Source organism: Eublepharis macularius, chromosome 2 (genome assembly GCF_028583425.1).
Source record: "Eublepharis macularius isolate TG4126 chromosome 2, MPM_Emac_v1.0, whole genome shotgun sequence".
NCBI classification, from domain to species: domain Eukaryota; kingdom Metazoa; phylum Chordata; class Lepidosauria; order Squamata; family Eublepharidae; genus Eublepharis; species Eublepharis macularius.
In genome coordinates, this window is record NC_072791.1 from 5,948,837 (window position 1) to 5,969,243 (window position 20,407).

General features: G+C 47.7%; 1 protein-coding gene across 2 annotated transcripts in view; it reads left to right on the forward strand.

The window, feature by feature from the left end:
* Positions 1–20,407, forward strand: part of NIN (ninein) — a 152,594-nt gene that overhangs the window by 108,083 nt on the left and 24,104 nt on the right. Inside the window, exons 14-25 of one of the 2 annotated variants that reach the window (XM_054970915.1) lie at positions 1,301–1,390; positions 2,522–2,654; positions 4,038–4,159; positions 6,330–6,832; positions 8,595–10,610; positions 12,253–12,378; positions 13,637–13,706; positions 14,755–14,970; positions 16,431–16,544; positions 17,792–17,914; positions 18,872–18,985; positions 19,889–19,993. In XM_054970915.1, the coding sequence (XP_054826890.1) occupies positions 1,301–1,390; positions 2,522–2,654; positions 4,038–4,159; positions 6,330–6,832; positions 8,595–10,610; positions 12,253–12,378; positions 13,637–13,706; positions 14,755–14,970; positions 16,431–16,544; positions 17,792–17,914; positions 18,872–18,985; positions 19,889–19,993 (3,732 nt within the window). The remainder of the gene's footprint in view (positions 1–1,300; positions 1,391–2,521; positions 2,655–4,037; positions 4,160–6,329; positions 6,833–8,594; positions 10,611–12,252; positions 12,379–13,636; positions 13,707–14,754; positions 14,971–16,430; positions 16,545–17,791; positions 17,915–18,871; positions 18,986–19,888; positions 19,994–20,407) is intronic. The other variant, XM_054970916.1, reaches the window with a different exon arrangement.

A 20,407-nucleotide genomic window follows, 5' to 3' on the forward strand; every position in this document is an offset into this window, starting at 1 on the left:
TTGTTGCCTGCAAAGCATAAAAAGACAATTGGTGGATTACTATGGACTATTCTATATAATAAGCAGTTTGTGTGAAGCATTGGTTGTATTCTAATATAATTGTAGATTGGTGGTTTGCAACTGATTACCTTCATGATAAATCCAGAGGAGTTAGCCATGTTAGTCTGTAGTAGCAAAATAGAAAAGAGTCCAGTAGCACCTTTAAGACTAACCAACTTTACTGCAGCATAAGCTTTCGAGAACCACAGCTCTCTTCGTCAGATGCATCTGACGAAGAGATCTGTGATTCTCGAAATCTTATGCTACAGTAAAGTTGGTTAGTCTTAAAGGTGCTACTGGACTCTTTTCTATTTTGCTTCATGATAAAAGCATTATATTGTAGGTAAAATTGTATTCACTATTTAGGTATTTGATAAAGATTAACATGGGTGATGAAAGATTGGTTTAGATAGTCACCTTGGAGTTATCCCTCCTTTGTATCGCTATTTAGAACCCGGCCATGGTAGCCTGGTTGAAGGAAGAAGGCCAGAAACCTGCAGCATGTCAAAAATGACATTCCTAGCTGACACAGATGCTGGAAAGCTGCAACGAATAGCTGTTTGCTCACTCCACAAAGCTGATTTGCAAAATAAGGTCCAGGGTTGTTGGGTCCGGAGCGGGGCCTTCCTGGGGAGTGATGCGCTGATCTTGCCTAGCGTGCAGGAGTCAGCAGACAAGCCGGGGTTGACGGGGCAGCTGAAACGGCCCAGGAGCAAGCAGAGTGGCCCCTGCAGCGCCAGCAGCCCCACAAAGGGTGCTTAGCTCAGACTGGGCCACTCGCGGCAGCGTCAGACATTGGTTGGCCTGTTGCCGACTCCCATGCCAGGGCAACGGGCTGAACAGTGTGCCTCGTTGCCACTCTCAGCTCGGTTTTGCTGTGGCTCATCAGAAATCCATCAGGAACTTCTCCAGTACATTAAAAGGTCCGGTCCACCCATGCAGGCGAAAGGTCGTCAGCTACAAAAGAGGAGGCCTGCCAGAGGAAGGTCTGGAGAGAACATGGAACAGGCGGAGGTGGCCGGGGTCCAACTATAGAGTAGGGGGTTCCTGGAGGAATGGAGTGGAGGCAATGATGGATGGGAAATACAGGGAAAGACCCTTTCCCTTATACCTCTCCCACTGTCCAGTGCAACGCATACAGAAGAAACCACGTCATCACTTTTTTGGGGCCAGCAATAAGGCAATAGTGCGGGGCCCAGCTCAGTAAGGATTGCATGTGAAAGTGAGCAAAGCTCTTGACGAGGCTGCTCTTTGGTTCTAGTTTGGCGATCTCGATCCCGGCAGCGCAGAGTTCTTCCTGCAGGAGGAGCGGCTGACACAAATGAAGATCGAATATGAGCGTCAGTGCAGGGTAAGCGTGGCGGATCAGCCCAGAGAGGACAGGAATTGGCTGTTCAGGGTCACGTGCCTCCAAGGGACAAGTTGTTTCATATACCTTTTTAAGATGCATGTATTTTGTTCCACTTTGTTTCTGCTTTGTGTTGGATTTTTGCTTGTTTTCAGACTTCTGTAACCCAATTATATTGTTTATTGAATGTCCCAGTTGTTGATCTTACTGACTTCCACTTTGCCATCCACCATGAGGCTTAATAAGACAGGTGGACTATAAATGACACAGATGGATGGATGGATGGATGAAGAGTTGCTAGGGAAGTATTAGGTTCAAAAAGTCTCATGTTAGGTAGTACACTACACTGTGTGTGTGTGTGTTTAGAGGGGGCAAGTCAAACACTTTACTGCAAAGAAAGAATTGTGCAGCGCCAACTTCCATGCTTAAAGGGGTACCCCATTCTGATGGCATGGGATTGCTTTATTTTCTTTCTTGGCTTGCAGAATTTAAATGCAGCTTTGAACTTGAAATGTGGAATGGCTTCCTAAACATGCATACCAATCTGCATTCCAACATATCCGTTTTCAAATGGAGACATTTCCAAGGGAGACCAGGCAAGTGGGGAGTGGATAATTTCTTCCGTATCCTCTCCCCCTACTCTAACCACTCTTTCCGCAGCCTGGCTGTTCAGTTAGTGAGGGAGTGGGAGGGTTCGAGAGGAAAGGTGGTGGAGAAGTTAAGGATGAAGCTGTGCCACTCCCGTCTACCACTTTCCCCCTAAAGTAAAATTCCTATCTCACGGTTACACATCAGAGGGAAACACAGGACCAGGGATCTGGGGTTTCCCTCTAGTTTTGCCCTCACTGTCCATCCGGAGCCTGCAAGTGAATACAGACCCACAAACTGAAGTGAGTTTGTCAACTGTAGTCAGGGCTGCTCAACATGGTGTTTTGCCCCGGGCGGCTGCATTTAGAGTCAACTCTGCCCCACAAGAGCTCTTGCAGTATCGCCGACGATGCTGCAGTTCAGCTTCCGGATTGTGTGCGAATGGGATTCTGTTTTTCTGGTTCTCCCACCCCGTAAAATGTCACTGTCCTAGTGGACCATTGTGCTCGTAGTCCCACCTTGACACTTCTACCGGTTGTTACCCAGGAACTCCAAGACCAGATTGACGAACTGCAGTCCCAGCTGGAAGCACATCGGACTCCAGGCAAAGTGGCCCAGCCTTCGCTTGAAAACTCCCTCTACGACGAGTTGGCCGATGGGGGAGTTGAATGCAATCACGGTAAAAGCCGTATATGGCCGGGGGGGGGGGGGTTCATGACTCGCATCAGTTTTCTGGGCACGTAGCCAGGATACCTTGCTGGGAGGGAGAAGAATGGAATGGGGTAGGGGCAAACTGGAAAGCAGGTGGTGGAACAGGCTTCAGGGGTAAGTGAAGAGCAACGGGCAAGAAATAGGCGCACAGCCCAGGGAAGTCAGGGCAGAGCATGCACAAGAATTTGGGTTTGGGGACACAGGAAAGAAGTTCTACGAAGGAGCTGATGGCCAGTTTGGATGTTGCCTCTGCCGCCTCCTTTTTTTATTTAGGACTGACCTTCTATGAGGCACCTTGTGCTTGAATGAACATTCACTGCTCTTGCACCTTGCACTTTAATAATATCTTTTTAATTGTATTTATAAAAACTATATTTACAGCAGGGCTGAGCACATAGCACTTTAAATTGTAGCCTCTTACTAATGAGCTGTATATTCTGGAAGTGGCTGTGGTGCCTTTGTGTGTGTTATTACGTGAATGTTAACTAGAATTGTGGTTATAGAAATATTAATGAAATAGAGATATTAATATAGCCTTACTGTTGGTGTGAGTCATTGTGGTTAGTAAGGTTCACGAATTTTTTTCTTTCTTTGGTTTCCTGCTTTTTGTGATACTCTCTTGTATTGTTACATCCTTTTTTATTGGGACAGCTGAGAAGCCGAAGGAGTCTTGCGGCTGGCCTACAAGGCTTCTACCTTGTCCTTTCAGTAATTTTGTTTGGCCCTATAGAAGTCACGGGTTGGATCTAGGAGAGGATTTCTGTGGACAGAAGGCGGGGTGTTTTTTGGCAACATCACCCTCATGTTCTTGGGGGTCTCCTGCCCCCCCCCCCGGACTAGTATTTGAGGGGCATTTTTGCCTGCAGAAGCGTCAGGGGAGGCAGCAGTAGGCTCAGTATGGACAGAAATCTCTTTTGTCCCCAGAAATTGCCCACGGATTCTAGCCTATAGGTAGTTAGCTGATGGTATACAGCTTTTAGGAACAGGATCAAGATGGGTAGTCGTGTTAGTCTGTCTGTAGCAGTAGGAAAGAGCAAGAGTCCAGGAGCACCTATAAGACTAACAAAATTTGTTTTAGGGTGTAAGCTTTTGCGAGTCACAGCTCACTTCTAAATTACCAGGAGAAAAGAGCAAGAGTCCAGTAGCACCTATAAGACTAACAAAATTTGTGGCAGGGTATGAGCTTTCGTGAGTATCTGACAGAGTGAGCTGTGACTCACGAAAGCTCATACCCCACCACAAATGTTGTTAGTCTTGTTGGTGCTACTGGACTCTTGTTCTTTTAGGAAAAGTTAATTTTTTAAAAAAACAGGTTGGTATGTGCATTTTTGTGTCGACTTGTGCTTTATAGAGCTCGGTTCTGAAGACTGCAACCCACTCAACATGAGCATAGAAGCTGAAATGATCATTGAACAAATGAAAGATCAGCACCACCGGGATCTCTGCGACTTAGAGCAGGAGCTTGAAAACACGGTAAGTTGTTTCCATTGGATTAGGAAGCCCGAAGAGCTCTTTGCTCTGTGTGTGTGTCAAAGGGAGGGCTGGTTCTCCCGCTCAGGCAGCCTGGCAGCTGCTTGGGCACCACAATGAGAAAGAGCGCTGGCATGTCACAGGGGCTCTGCTCACTCCCGGCTGCTGGCAACATAGCAGGTGACCAGCTGGGGCCTGTTTTGGACCTCACTGGCAGCAACGCAGGAGAACACAAGGGGTGTGCTTTGCTTGGTGCTACAAAATACTTTGCAGTGGCCCTCAGCTTCTTGTCTCAAACTTGGGTCTCCCTGGCCCATGTCCAGCACTCTGCCCACCTCACATCACTGCCTGTAATTTTACAAATCCTCTATGCATTTGACGCTCATGAGCACAGGGGTCAAATGTGGCTCTTTGACATGCTCCCTGAGGCTCTTCCGAGCACAGCTTTCCAATGCTGCACCTGCCCTACGTTTCAGAAAAATGAGCAAGGCCCTTGCTTGGGGGGCTTGTGGTTGACAGGTGGTTCCCACCAGGGCTTTTTTTTCTGGGAAAAGAGGTGGTGGAACTCAGTGGGTTGCCCTCAGAGAAAATGGTCACATGGCTGGTGGCCCCGCCCCCTGATCTCCAGACAGAGGGGAGTTGAGATTGCCAATCTCAACTCCCCTCTGTCTAGAGATCAGGGGGCGGGGCCACCGGCCATGTGACCATTTTCAAAAGGTTCTGGAACTCCGTTCCACTGCGTTCCCGCTGAAAAAAAAGCCCTGGTTCCCACCATGAAACAGCTGCAGGCAGGTGAATGCATAAATTGCAAGCATCCCTGAGGCAGAAGTAGATCTACTGCAGTTTTGGTTGAAAATGCATAAACTGCCAGCATCCCTGATCCCTGAGAGATGCAGGTCTGATGCCAGGGGCGGAAATAAATGAGGTTGTTTGAGTTGATGGTAATTGTGATTGTGGCTCTCTGCAAGCTGTGGTGTTAGTACCATTGTTCTGTGCAAGATTTGAGTCCAGTGGCACCTTAGAGACCAACAAGATTTAATCGTGTAAGAAGAAAACTCTTTTTTAAAAAATTTTATTGATCAGGGCGGTTTCCACACGGCTTATCTTGTTCTGGAAAACAGCAAAATCTCACGTCTTCTCGCGCAATAACAGCGACTTCTTGTGCAATAACAGCGACTTCTTGTGCAATAACAGCGACTTCTTGTGCAATAACAGCGACTTCTCGCTCAATTTCGAGCGAGATTTCACTGTTGTCCGGAACAAGGTAAGCCGTGTGGAAACGGCCATAGTTTTCTGAACACAAACTAACAACAAACATTTAACATCTTATAATCCAGAAGTTGGTCTAGTGATGGAAAACACCGTTCGATAATAAGAATAACAATATAGGTATTTAACAATCTTTAACATTAGCATATTATGACAACGCTATGAAACTGTATAAATGGATCAAGAATTACTGTCTGTTTTGTATGTATAATCTAGGAAAGGCCCCCGTTGTTCGAGAAGTGTTGACTGGTAACGTGGGTTATCTAGAGTTTGAAGGTGGTCTGAGATTTTGTCCATAATAAAAAAAATCCCAAAGTTTCACAAACCAGTTTGACAAAGGAGGCAAAAGTTCTTCTTTCAAAGATGATTCTATTAATGATTTTGCAGCTGAGAGCATTATCAGGATTAGAATTTTCCCGATTGTGGGAATCGTAGGAGCTGTGTACAAAGAAAGCTTTGACTCTCAAAACGACTCTAAAAATTGGCTGTTGTGGGTTTTCCGGGCTGTATAGCCGTGGTCTTGGCGTAGTTCCTGACGTTTTGCCAGCAGCTGTGACTGGCATCTTCAGAAGTGTAGCACCAAAAGACACAGATCTCTCAGTGTCACAGTGTGGAAAAGATGTTGGCAGGTCATTTATATCTACTCAGGAAGGTGGGTTTGGGCTGAGTCATCCTGTAAGAGTTTCCCAGGGTGTGGAATGCTAATGGAGGGAGGGGACTCTAAAAATTGTTGTTCTCAACTCAAATCGTGCTGTTCTACTGCAGACCAACACGGCTACCTACGTGAAACTGCTCTATGCAATCCTCTCATTTCCTTGCCTGCTGCCCAAGGTTACCAAGGTCGTTGTGAGCTTGGAAACCTACGGAGATGCTAACCAAGGGTATTTTGCTTCTCTCGGCCCAGATGCGCCATTATGAGAAGCAGCTGGAGGAGACCAAGAGCAGCTGCGAGAAGGAGCAGGAGAACCTTCAGCGGAAGTTCCACCAGGAGATGAAGAGCAGGGAGCGGCAAGTCGACAGCCTCCAAGCCCGAGTCGCTGACCTCCAGGCGGAGCTGGCCAGGTTCGGACAGAGGGCTGAACCCCAGCGTGGCGTGGAACAGGGTGATGTCGAGATGGGCGTGGAGGAGAAGGCCGGCTGCAAGGAGTCCCAGGGAGGGGCGCTCCAAGCCAGGCTAGAAGAGACGTGTGAGAATTTTCACCGAGAGCGGGAGGAATTGATACAGGCCGGGGTTTGGATGGAGGAAAAAATGAGGTCCATGGCACAGACTGTCCAAGAAGAGAAAGCCGAGCTGGAGCACGGGTTCTGTGAGCAGCTGCAAATCCTGGTGGATAAATGCGCCCTGGAGAAGGAGCAGCTCCGGCGAGATCTGGCAGAGAAGCACCAGCAGGAACTCCAGGAAGAGAGGTGGGCATCAGGTTGCATTTTAGAGCAAGTGTCTTTAAGTTTGTCGTATGGCGGAAGAGCCCTTAATCTGGCTTAACTGCCTCACAAGGAGCCTCTAAAGTTGCAGGGCTTGCTTGGGGGAAGGGGTGGGGGTGGGGGACCTGCAAACATTTTGACAGTCGCTCTAGCCCTGGTGGCAGAAGTGCTCTAAAGCCTAGATACGTTTATCATGTAGACAGGATAGAAACCTTTTATTCTCTTGTGGTGCAGTGCTGCCAGCTTTTGGGTTGCTTGCCATCTGGAAGGGAGCATGGTTCTCATCTGTATTTATAATGGTTATTTTATTATTTACTATTCTTCCTTCATCTATTCCCAGGCAATGCTAGTGGCGTGTTATAACAAACAGATCAACACTTTATTTATTCACTTGTTTAACTTATATTTCCTCCCCACTTTCTCCCTAGGATGGGGGTTACATAGTTCTCCTCTCCTCTTTTTTATCCCCACAACAACCTTGTGAGGTAGGGTAGGCTGAGAGTGTTTAACTGGCCCAACAAACTTCCATGGCAAAGTGGGGACTCGAACCTGGTTCTACCAGATCCTAGTCCGATGCTCTAATCGCTACACCATGTTGACTCTCGTGCTGCTATTTCAAAGGGGTCTCGGACAAGATCACAGCAGTATTACTAATAACAAGGTGCTTTAAGCCTATTTTTAAAAAGCATTAATTAACATCAAAATTGCTAGCAAGATGGCAGGTAGGAACTGGTATTACTAGTAATACTAATTAGTATTAGGTAAGGTAAAGGTAGTCCCCTGTGCATGCACCGAGTCATTATTGACCCATGGGGGACGTCGCATCATGACGTATTCTTGGCTGACTATTTACAGGGTGGTTTGCCATAGCCTTCCCCAGTCATCTACACTCATTTTACCGACCTTGGAAGGATGGAAGGCTGAGTCAACCTTGAGCCAGCTACCTGAACCCGGCTTCCGCCAGGATCGTACTCAGGCCATGAGCAGAGCTTGGGCTGCAGTACTGCAGCTTTCCACTCTGCGCCATGGGGCTCCTTACTAATTAGTATTAGTAGACTGATTGATACAGCACATTAGGGTGCTAAAAAGCACTTTACAAACAGTACTGTGATAAAATAGTCCTGTAAGGTAGGCCAGGGCAGAACAACAGGGAGTGAAAGAACAGCAGCTTGCGTAAGATCACCTAGCCAGTGGGTACGGGTGGTAAGGTTTGGATGAGGGCCTTCCTAGACTGCTTGGATATCGAATGTACAGCCTGAGAATCCAGAGCATTCCCCTTATCACTGTGCAGATGCAGGGCTAGTTCAGAAGAACCACAGTAGCCCAAAGAGCTCTCTCTGCATTTTAACTCGAAGTAGGATCTGCAAGGGATAATTCCAGTCCAAACAGATCATTTCCCCATTAATATTTCTGAGAGTCCTTGGTGGAAAATGTTGGGTCAAAAATGGTCAAAGAAGCAGTTCCTGAGTTTTGTCAAATTGCTGGTCTTCCGTCAGTCAGTTGTGAACCACAAATGGTTTGGAGACATGACCCAATGTGGACTGCTATTAACTAAATCCTTTACAGGAAGAGAGGAAAAAACAAGATAAGGTTAAAAACTTGTAGATGACACTCGTGTTGTAGCCTGGGGGTGCAAAGAGAGGTTTGAAGTCTGAAAAAGCTGAGGACTAGTGTCTTAAGAGGTCTGCACTTCTCTGTTCCTGAGTCAGCAGAAATTTCAGTAATGTGTTGTGTTGACCGCATTTAGGATAAAAATGGAACGTGAGTTTAACGGAAGACTCTGCCAGACTGAGGAGCAGTTTGCCATTGACCGACAGGCCCTCACAAGCAAATACGGGGAGGCGGTAAAAAGCCTGGAGGAACGCTACCAGCAAGAGTGGCGAGAGCTTTCCGAGCTGCAGGGTGAGGAGAAATCCCGGTGGGAATTTGAAAAGGATGAAATTATCCAGGAAAGTGCTGAGGCCCAGGAGAGATGGAAAGAAACGCTTGAGAAAGAGAAGGCTCTTTCTTCAGCGCTCGCCCAAGAGAAGGAGCTTCTAGAAAAGAATTTCAAGGGGCACCTTAACCTGTTGATGCTGGAAAAGGAACAGCTTCAGAAGGATCTCTGGGATGTGAAAAAGCAAGAGGATGAGCTACGCAATCGGCTCTTGCAAGTTCAAGACAGTCACGAGAAGGAGCTGAGAGAGAGGGAAGAAGAAATTGCTGCCGCCGAGGGAAAGTGGGAGCTGGCTAGCCAACAGCTTGAAAGGCTGGGGGAGGAATTTTTGCACGAGAGAGAAGAACTAAATTGCAGACTCGATCATCTTGAGCGTTCAAAGCAAGAGGAGCTTAGCAGAGCCTCGGCGGAAAAACGAGAACTGAGGTTGGAAGTCTCAAAACTTGAAGGTAAAGTGGAAGAACTGCAACGGGAGATACTTCGCCTGTCCAAATTTCAAAGTAATATTGCAGACCCAAGCCAAGATGCAGAAAGCGGGGATGGCGATTCTTCAGGGCCAGGGAAAGCCCAGGAATCAAGAGAGGTGCAAGTCGATTTTCCAAACCTGCGGAATGTCCAGGATTCAGCAGAAGAGGAGAATGCAGCAGAAGTCTCCGCAATAAGCAACGTGCTGTCCGAGCCAGAAGAAGCCATTCAGTCCGCAGGTTTCAACCTGCTGACTCCAGAAATATTGACTGAATCTCAGCTCTCGAGTACAACAGATGAAGACAGTGGTGAAATAAAAGGAGCAAATGCAATGAAAGAGGGCGACGCAAGTGGGCAACCTGTCGTAGAAACTGAAGCGGCGACCTACAGGGAAACTACGGAGACTTCTTCCGACCCGAAAAAGGCCTATGAAGATATTCGGGCAGAGAACGAAACCCTCCGGCTCCAGAAACGTCAGCTGCAAGAGAGGATCTCCCTCCTGGAAATGGAATGTGAGCAAGCGGCTCACGATCGGCAAGATATGGCTTCCCAGGTCCAGAGAGAACTAGATGAGATCCTTCAGGCAATTCCCAGGCCTAAGATGTTGCCCTTTGGAGATGACGGGAATGCAGAAAAGCCCCATTGGGCGGAAACAGTCGTTACACAAAAGCATCCAGGCTGTGCGGCAGGAAACCAGAGGCTCTTTGCCGAAGAGTCAGAGGCTGACCCGAGCATCGAGGAGGTGAGTGACTATTCTTGGCAGTTTTTGAAAGGCCACAGTGAAGCCAACCAGGAGAGGGAGCTGGAAATGGGAAGCTATGCAAGCGACGGAATACAGCCCACCGTTCTTGTATTGCCGGAAGACCTCCAGGTGGAAAACCAGGTTCTGAAAGCCGAGCTGATGAACTTGTTTGAACGGAACAATAAGTTGGAGAGCTACTTGCCGCAGTTGATAGGCCTGCAGTGCCGCTTCGAGGAAAGCAGCCGAGACTGCCTGAAAAGGGAGGCGGAGAAGCAGCAGCTCCGGGAGAAAGTGAGGGAGCTGGAAGAGGCTCGGGACCAGATGGCGGCGGAAAACCGAGAGCTGCAGAGCGCAAAGCTGCGCCTACATAACAGGCTTGAAGAGTTGATGCTGAGTCTGAAAGCCTTGAAAGGGAGACCTGGCCACTGTGCGGACAGCACCAAAGAGGCGGCAGCGGAGAGAAGGGGACTCCAGGAGCTGAACTGGAAGCTGAAAGAGAGAGTGGCCGTGTTGCTCAAGCAGAAGGGAACGCATGCCCAGGAGAAGGACGACTTGAATACGGCACTGCGTGGCTTGCAAAGCACCTGCGCAGAGCAGCTGCAGCAGCTGGAGTGCTTGAGGTAACGGTGGGCTCCCGCTGCAGCCGGAGCTCGGCCACTTTGCTTTGCTTCTTGGCACTAACCACTGGGAGGCTTGTAACAGCTGCTACTGACTTTCTCCTGCATCTTGTATTAACAAGTAGATTAACCCTGGGATAGAAGACAGAGTGCCGCCTTGGATTCTCTCACTCTCTTGTCTCACAGACTGGTCACTTTTAACACGGGCTGGGAACATACGCAGCTTGAAATTTGGGGTTGGTGGGGTTGAGGGAAATGTTTTGATTTGTTGGCCAGCTGCAGAAAAAACATGCTTCGTGCGAATGTTTCTGAGGACCCAGCTCAGCCTCATACGTCTGTACGATCCCTCCACCTCTGTAGCTCTCTCTCTCTGCCTTCCTTCCGCCGTCCTCACTTGGATCTTTTTGCATCATTCCGGTTACTTAACACTAAAGTTATGTTTCATGTATTTTTTGCCGTCATTTCATCCAGCCTCATCTCAGGCCTCTAAATATTTGTTATGTTTAGAAATACCTGAAGTTGTAAGAGTAGATCAGTGGCTTTCCAGGGAGACAATTTGTCCACTGTAGCTATCTTCCTCCTCCAATGCATAGATGCAGGACATCGGTAGGTGTTTTCTAAGCGCGTGCTTTGGATCCTGTGGGACTATAAGAACAAAAGAGTAGCCATGTTGGATCAGGCCAGTAGTCCATCTGGTTCAGCATCTTGGCCAGGAAGATGCGACATGGAAGCCCACACACAGGGCCTGCAAACCACAGCCTTCACCCGCTGACTGCTGGCTAGCTTCTGACAGAGATATTCTGCCTCTAAGCCCAGAGGTCAAATCCAGCTATCGTGGATAGTAGCCAGCAATGGATCTGTCCTCCAGACACTTATCCCAGCCCCCTTTTTAAATTCTCCTAAGCCAGCAGTCACCACCACATCTTGTGGCAGTGAGTTCCACAGGTCAACTACCTGTTGTGTGAAATAATGCTTCCTTTTGTCACTCTTGAATCTAGCACCAGACCAGTTTCTTAGGGTTCTAGAATTATAGAAAAGTGAGAATTATAGAAAAGTGAGAATTATAGAAAAGTCTCTCTCTTGGCTTTTTCCATTAATGCATAACTTTGTAGACCCCTCTGTGGCTCCCCTCAGTCAGCTTTTTAAAACATAAAGTTTCCATATATTCAATGGGCAGGTGTTCCAACACCATCTGGCTGCCTTTCTCTCCACTTTTTCTGGCTCTTCAGTGTCTTCCTTAAGATGCACCAACCAGAACTCTACCTGGTGTGGCCACACTAGAAATTTGTAGAAAGCCGTTACTCATGGGTAGTTTTATTTTCAGTCCTTTTCCCAAGAATCCCTCACATGGCATTTGCCATTTTTGTTGCTGATCTATGAAGTGGCTCACAGGGCCTGCCTCTGCCCCCACAGCCCTTAAATGAGTGCGCAGGCTGCAATATTGCCCCAAATGCTCTGGAACGCATGACGTATCCATGGAAGGTGCTTTAGGGGCTCCTCCTCACCTAAGTCAATGTGGAGAAGAATCTCTCAGAGTCGAAAGCTTGAAAACCTGTCAGCATAGAGCGTAAATATCCAGCATAGTGGCTGGATGAATTCACAGAACTTTTAAGTTCCTTGAACTTTCCCTATTTTTGTGCCACAGATGTGAGGCTGAAAGTCTCAGAGAAGAAAACGCCGTATTAAGGAACGAAATTGCTTTGTTGAATGAGGAAGGTAGCCTTTCGAGCCTACGGCTGAGGGAGCTTTGTGGCTCTCGAGAAGAACTCTGGTAAGTTCCTTCCAACCCACTGGGAGTTATGGGGTCAGGTTCGGAATAATTCCTGGACAGCACTGCATCTTTGTTCTTGCTTTTGGGATGATGGAGGCCTGGAGGAAAAAATTTATGTATTCCACTTGGCATCCAAAGACCACACCCAAAGAGTGGTGGTCAATGGCGTGACATCAGATTGGAGGGAGGTGTCCAATGGGGTGCTCCAGGGCTCGATTTTGGGCCAGGTAGTTTTCAATATTTAATCTGGATGAAGGGGTAAATGGGCTAGTCATTAAATTTGCTGATGATACCAAATTGGGAGGAGTGGCAAACAATCGAGAAGATAGAGTTAAAATTCAACAAGACCTGAACACTCTGGAGAAGTGGGCAGCTGTGAACAGGATGCAATTCAACAAAGACAAGTGCACAGTATTACATCTGGGCCACAAAAATGTGAAGCACAAATACTGAATGGGGGATACACTTCTGGGTAGTAGTGTATGAGAAAGGGATCTTGGGGTAAGAGTGGACTGTAAACTAAATATGAGCAGTCAGTGTGATCTAGTGGCAAAAAAGGCAAACTCAGTCTTGAGTTGTATCAAAAGGGCCATTGCATTGAAACCGCAGGAGGTCATAGCCCCTCTCTATACTGCCTTGGTCAGGCCACACCTGGAGTACTGTGTGCAGTTCTGGAGGCCTCACTTCAAAAAGGATGTGGACAAAATCGAGAGGGTGCAGAGGAGAGCAACGAGGATGATCAGGGGTCTGGAGACTGAGCCCTACGAGGAAAGGCTGAGGGCCTTGGGAATGTTTAGTTTGGAGAAGAGGAGGTTGAGGGGGGACATGATTGCTCTCTTTAAATATTTGAAAGGCTGTCATTTGGAGGAGGGCAAGGAGCTGTTCCAGTTGGCAGCAGAGGGTAGGACGCGAAGCAACGGGCTTAAATTACATGCACAAAGGTACCGGCTGGATATTAGGAAGAACTTTTTCATGGTCAGAGTAGTTCAAAAGTGGAACCAGCTGCCTAGGGAGGTGGTGAGCTCCCCCTCACTGGCAGTTTTCAAGAAGCTTTAGGCTGATCCTGCACTGGGCAGGGGGTTGGACTAGAAGGTCTGTGTGGCCCCTTCCAACTCTGTGATTCTGTGATCAGTAAAGTCTGTCATTGAAAAGGTCAAGATACAGTTTTAGCCCTTGTGCGAGGCTTTTGTCGTTTTCATTCGTTCCTCTCCCCCAGCTGTCACTGTACGTATAACAGTTTTTATTGTGAATATCTTAGGCAAAAAGTAGAGACCGTGAGGAAAGAGAAGTTGGCGGTGCAGAAGTTGGCTGAAAATTTGAAGAAGCAGGTAAGTTTCTTTCTCCTCCCCATATTTCTAACTAGGACTGGAGGGATCTGAGTTCAAATCTACTCAAATGCAAATGTATCATCCTGCAAATGGGTAAAACCGACAACTGCCCTGTTCACAGGCGTTCTCAGTGGCAGCTCCCACTTTGTGGATTGGTCACTTAATAAAATGCAAAACAGAAATGCTCATAGGGTGTTTTTGTGAAAAGGGACTAGAACTATAGTAGAGTGGAACAATACAGGAGGGTACTTTTATAAGGGAACAGGAGCCAGGGGTTTTTTTCTGGGGAAAGAGTTGGGGGAGCTCTCACCCAGGGCAACTCCCGGGAGGAGGGGGTGCCCCTGTTATTACATGTGCACGTGCACAGCGCATGCTCTTGGGACTGCACAATGATGTCACTTCCATCTCAGATCATGAGAGGGAAGGCAAGAAGTGTTACATCAGTGCTTAGTTCTTGTGGCCCCTTCTTACACGCCCGGGGTAATGCTGATCGCCACCTTGGGGTCAGGAAGCAATTTTCCCCAGGCCAGTTTGGCCTGAGGGGTGTGAGTGTAACTGGGGGTGGGGTGGGGGGTGGGGGATGTAACTGTGAATTTCCTGCATTGTGCAGGGGGTTGGACTAGATGACTCTGGAGGTCCCTTCCCACCCTATGATTCTAGCTGTCTTATGCTGTCCTATTGAACTGTTTCTTGTGTTTTGTAATTCTCCTTGATTCTCAGCAGAAAAAAGGGCAGGCTATAAATGAAGTAAATAAAATAAATAAATAAAAGTTTGTGTCCCTGTAGCATCCGGCTGGAAAAGAAAGCTGATACAAGAACAGGGGAGGGCAGTGACCCTCCCCAGGCATCCACACCATATCCTGCACCCACTTTCTGGGCTGTGTCCTCGTTCTCCTCCTCCCCATGGGATAATCCCGTCAGAAAGAACATCAGGAGGCCTTTCGCCCAGCATGATAAAGGAACACCCCACCCGGCTTGAGTCGTACAGCCTAGAAAACCACGTGTTCTTTGTCTGCTGATTCTTTTCTGGCTCTTGCTCTCTAATCAGGTGTCTGAACTGAAAGCCAGGAATCAGCAGCTGGAAATGGAAAACGCCGATCTTGGCCAAAAGAATTCTCCCAGCCAGGCAGATGCGGAAGAGCTCAGCCAGCAGCTCCTGAGGGTGCTCCAGCAGAGGGAGAGAGAGTCAGAGAAGTGTGTGCCGGAAGAATGGCGGGGGAAGAGCTCTCGGCTCAAGGAAGAACTGGAGAACTGTAAAATTCAGGTGTGTGTGTGTGTGTGTTATGTGCCGTCCAGTCGCCTCCGACCTAAGGCGACCCTATGAATGAAAGTCCTCCAAAACGTCCTATCCTTAACAGGCTTGCTCAGGTCCTGCAAACTGGAGGACGTGGCTTCTTTGATTGAGTCCAGCCATCTCGTTTTAGGTTTTCCTCTGGTGAATTTTGCTTTGTGTTGTTTTTATTCCCTTGGTGTGCTCTTTTGTGGCTGGTTTTAACACTAATTGTTTTTATGGTCTTGTTTTATGATTTTATGGTATTGGGTTTTTTTTTAACTTTGAGAGCTGCTTCAATTAGGTCTTTGGAGACTTGGCATATAAATCTCTAAATAAATTCAGAGGGGCTATGGTGTGTGTGATGTGCCATCAAGTCGCTCCTGACTTTTGGGGACCCTGTGAAAGACCTCCAAAATGTCCCATCATTAACAGACCTGCTCAGATCCTGCAAACTGGAGGACGTGGCTTCTTTTATCGAGTCCAGCCATCTCGTTTTGGTTCTTCCTCTTTCCCTGCTGCCTTCCACTTTCCCTAGCATTATTGACTTTTCCAGAGAGTCTTGTCTTCTTATGATGTGACCAAAGTATGATAGCCTCAGTTTTGTCATCTTAGCTTCTAGGCAGAATTCAGGCTTGATGTGATCTAGAACCCACTTATTTGTCTTTTTAGCCATCCATTGTATCCGCAAAACTCTCCTCCAGCACCACATCTCAAATGAATCTATTTTCTTCCCGTCAGCTTTCACCACTGCCCAACTTTCACATCCGTACATAGTAACGGGGAATACCCTAGTTTGGATGATCTTGATCTTGGTTCCCAGAGAGACATCTTTATCTCTCAGGATCTTATCTAGCTCCCTCGGGTAATAATCCGGGTAATAATAAATAAATACTAGTGGAGCTTAGGTTGAGTCAAGTGAGTGTCGGGTTCAGAACGCGCTTCTGCCATGAATGTATCAGACGCCCTTGGGTCAGTTGCTGCTCTGTTCTGAGTTGAGCCTCTCCCCTAATCAGCAAAATGAGGGACGTGAAAGCTGACTGCCTTACCGAGCTTCAATGAGTCAGGGGCAGCAGATGGTTGGCTTGTCTGACTTGGTCTTTCCTTCTATGCTGGTAGCAGCTGTCCGGGATCTTGGTCTGAGAAAGCTCTTTGCCCACACCTGAAGCCTTAGGCCCTTGAGCTTGGAAACAGGGATTGCTTCTGGGCCCTTCTGCGTACATAGCAAATGCTATCCTACTGAGCCTATGGCCTTTCTCTTGGTAACCCGCAGCCTAAAAGGTGGCTGATTGATGGAAGTCAAGATATGAAGGTCCGTCTTTCCTCCTCTCTGCTCATTGCCCCCGTCTCAACACATTGCACTTATCCTGTGCTCACCCACCCACAAGTGAACAATGCACCTCCCGTTAGCCACTCTCTCCCATGACCTTCGCTTCTGGTGGTTTTGCTTCCAGTCGTCCACGCTGGTCTCGTCCTTGGAGGTGGAGCTGTCTCAACTCAGGGCTCAGGTTTGCGGCCTGGAGCAAGAGAACCTCTTCCTGAAGCAAGAACTGGAGAAGGTGCAACAGGTAAGGGCTTTGCGCGGAGGTTCATTGGTGGAAGGGGGGAAAGCTCCGCTCCCAGAGAGCGATCGGAAGGGGACCCCTGTGCCTCTGAAGCTGAGAAGACCTCTGCCTGGAGTTCAGACCTCCTGAGTGTGTTGTGTGCACTCTGTCCTCCATAGAGGAAAGACACACTGTATGTTGTACTTGAGGACACTCAAGTATGTTCAAAGGGTTGGAAAGACTACAAGTTGGCTGTTACAGAACTTAAGTTGGAACTGTGGAGGTAGTTCTTGCTTGCTAGAGATGGTAAGTTATTTACTCTCTTCTTGCAAAGAGCATACAAGGTGCTTGTGTGTGTGGAAATGGTGTGTGTCCCTTCTTTTGAGAAGCATTGCTCCAGGACATGTACCTCTGTGTGGGGAGCAGCGCTGTCTCTCTCTCTTGGATCAGTTAATCTGGTCTTAGTTCAAGGGATAGAAAAGTATCTAGTGAGGGCTTCTTGAACTTATACACTCGTCCTTCGATGGTGCTTATCAAGTGATGACCTGCACATGTAAGTAACCATCACAGAGCTGCAACCAATGTTACTCTGTATGCACAGAGCCTGTTTTGAAAATAAATACAATGGGCTCTAGCGGCAGAGGCGGCAGGAAAGCCATGTGGGGGCTCCCCTGTGTTGCGCCTCTCTGCTGGCTCCACAGCCCCTCAGAGGTCTGCCAGAGGCAGCACAGAGGCCCAGCACAGACCTCCCAAGGCCCTGCAGCGGCCGTGAAGAGCACCCCCTGTGTGGCCTTCCCACTGCCTCTGTGGTGGCTGTGGGGCCACACTGCACCTCCCCGCCAGCTCCACTGCCCCTCAGAGGCCTGCCGCGCCAACAACTCACATTTTATCCTGGCACAGGCCCACCACAGGGCCCTCAGTGCACCTGTGCCAGGATAAAAAAGTGAGTCGTCGCCAACACAGCTCGGCATTTATGTAGTAGGATGCTCTGCTCAGCATGTGTGCGTCTGTCTGTGTGTTATCTACTCCAAAGAGTGTGGGGCATTCTAAATAAGCAAATACTCAAGTGAGTATGTGTCAGAGCAACTGAAACACATTAACTTCCCCCCGCACATACATACAGACAAAGTAAGAATTGAGAACTTTCTTTGTGACCAGTACGATAACCATGCACCATGTTGCTCCTTATGGGAGGATACCGAAAAGCGGCGGCAGCCGTGTCTGTCGCCTGGATAAATATGTATGTGTTGAAAAGCCTGTGCCTTCCACAGCTGCCCAGATGCCCTGATCTTTCTGATCTCCAGAATGAGATGTCCAGCCTCATCGTGAAAAACGAGAAGTTAATGAAAGAAAAGGAAGCCCTCAGTGAAGAGTTGAACAGATGCATCGAGAAGGTGAGGAGGCGCGGATCGCAATTTCCTGCCCACTTGGCTAGTTAATATCAACAACGCCCTGAACACCATATGGCGCTCCTTTCTAACATGTGTTTAATCCTGCCCTTCCTGAAACAACCATCTTTTGGGCATGGAGCAGGGGCCACTGGGTGTGTGTGCGGGGGAGGTAATTTTGAATTTCCTGCATCATGCAGGGGTTGGACTAGATGACCCTGAAGGTCCCTTGCAACCCTATGATTCTAACTCTGTGAAGTAGATTGGGCTGAAATAGTAACTGGCCCAAGATTACCCAGTAAGTTTCACAGCAGAGGGGGATTTGAACCGCAAATTCCCGTATCTTTATCTCACATCCTGGGAGCATTGTCCCACACGGCGTATTCAGATTTTTCTTTCTCAGAGCTAAGCTACAAGAGATGAATTACATGAGGAGGAACACGTGAAAGGAGTCGCAATGTTAGCCGGGAAGCTGAGTTTTAAAAGAGATCAAAAGGCTTTGTCAATTTCCCCTCTCTACGGAGCCAGGGAGATCTCTGCTCAGAAGGTTTATTTCCTCTTCACCTCTTAGAAGGGGAGGTGAAACTGACAGAGTTTTCGGGAGGCAAAGAGGAAATTAACAAACTCTCTGAGCAGCTGGCTCTGTGGAGAGGGGAAATTGACAAAGCCTTTTGATCTCTTTTAAAGCTCAGCTTCCCCGCTAACATTGCGACTCCGTTCACGTGCTCGTCCTCGTTTAATGCATCTCTTGTAGCTTGGCTCTCAGATACCTACTATCATTGCATGCTTTGTTGCTAAATGTGGAGTTTGGCCCCTGAAGCACAAACCGCTGTCGGATCCGAGGGTACTCCAAGGAGGAGCTGAAGAAACGTGACCTTCTGAACACCGTAAAGCAAAACTCCAGTTCTTTTCATACTCTCAGCAAGCCAAAATGAGAAATCCAGGAACTCGTCTTCATTCTAGGTGGCTCGAGTGCCCTTCTTGGAAAACCTGGTTGCTTCCTTGAAGCAGGAGAAGGCCTCTTGGGAGCATCAGACCCAGTCTCTGAAAACACAAATTGCAGCGTCGCAAGACAAGGTGCGTCACGACATTCCAGTTCTCAAAGTCGCCGGGACAACATCTCTGCCTGTCAATCCCACCCCCCCTGCTAGAATAGAAACTCAAATATAAAATTGCAAAGCTGGAATCTATCACCAAATATTAATTTGGACTTAATTGGGAAGTTGGATTTCTCTGCCACGAAGGACAAAAAGAGGGGGAATTTTTGCTAATTTGGCCCTGTGATTTGGATTTCTTTAACCATCTTGGTTCTTAATTCAGATTTCTCTGCCACTTCCGGCGTCCAATTAGCATCGCCTCATTAGAAGGATGGGCGCTCATAGGCAATGAATGGGCAGTTCTGTTCTTCCCTCATAGACATTTGGTCTTTGCGTAAGAAAAGATCCAGAGGAGTTAGCCGTGTTAGTCTGTAGTAGCAAAATCAAAAAGAGTCCAGTAGCACCTTTAAGACTAACCAATTTTATTGTAGCATAAGCTTTCGAGAACCAGAGAACTGTGGTTCTCGAAAGCTTATGCTACAATAAAATTGGTTAGTCTTAAAGGTGCTACTGGACTCTTTTTGATTTTGCGTAAGAAAAGTATCAGACTTCTTATCATTTCACAAGCTTTTGGCCCCACTGTTTGCGAAAAGCATAGCTGTCTTTCTTTCACACCCCTGAGCTGACACTACTTCCAGTACATGGAGGTTTTCGTGTTTTATCCTCATGACAGCTCTTTGAGAAAGGTCAGGCTGGTAGTAATTTATCCAAGAGGACAGCCCAGTGAGCTTGAACCCAGGTTACCCAACTGCTCCCAACTCCTTGCTGGGTTGATATTGTCCTCTTTCACCTGTACATTAGATCCAGAATTTTGTTGATGCTGTAGAAAATGTCAGCTTTTAACTACAACAAACTAACATGGCTACCCCTCGGGAACTTTTAGATGTCCAGGCTAAAGTCGGACGTCAGGGTGACTCAGCAGGAGAACGAAGCTCTGAAGCAGGAAGTGATGTCACTACACAAGCAACTGCAGACAGCCAATGATAAGGTAGCACTTCAGGGGTGTGCACTTTTAAAAAAAATTAATTTTATTTTGTTTCGTTATTTCAGAAAGGGCATGGTTTTCATTTTCCAAAATTTTGGAAGTACTGGTATCATTTTCAAAATTTGTTTTTGATACATTTTTCAGGTTCAGGAATATCAGTTATTTGTTATTGTTATTTGTTATTGAGAGCCAGTTTGGTGTAGTGGTTAAGAGCACAGGACTCAAATCTGGAGAGCCGGGTTTGATTCCCCACTCCTCCGCTTGAAGCTAGCTGGGTGACCTTGGGTCAGTCACAGCTCTCTCAGAGCTCTCTCAGCCCCACTCACCTCACAGGGTGATGATTGTCGTGGGGATAATAATAACGTACTTTGTAAGCCACTCTGAGTGGGCATTAAGTTGTCCTGAAGGGCAGTATAT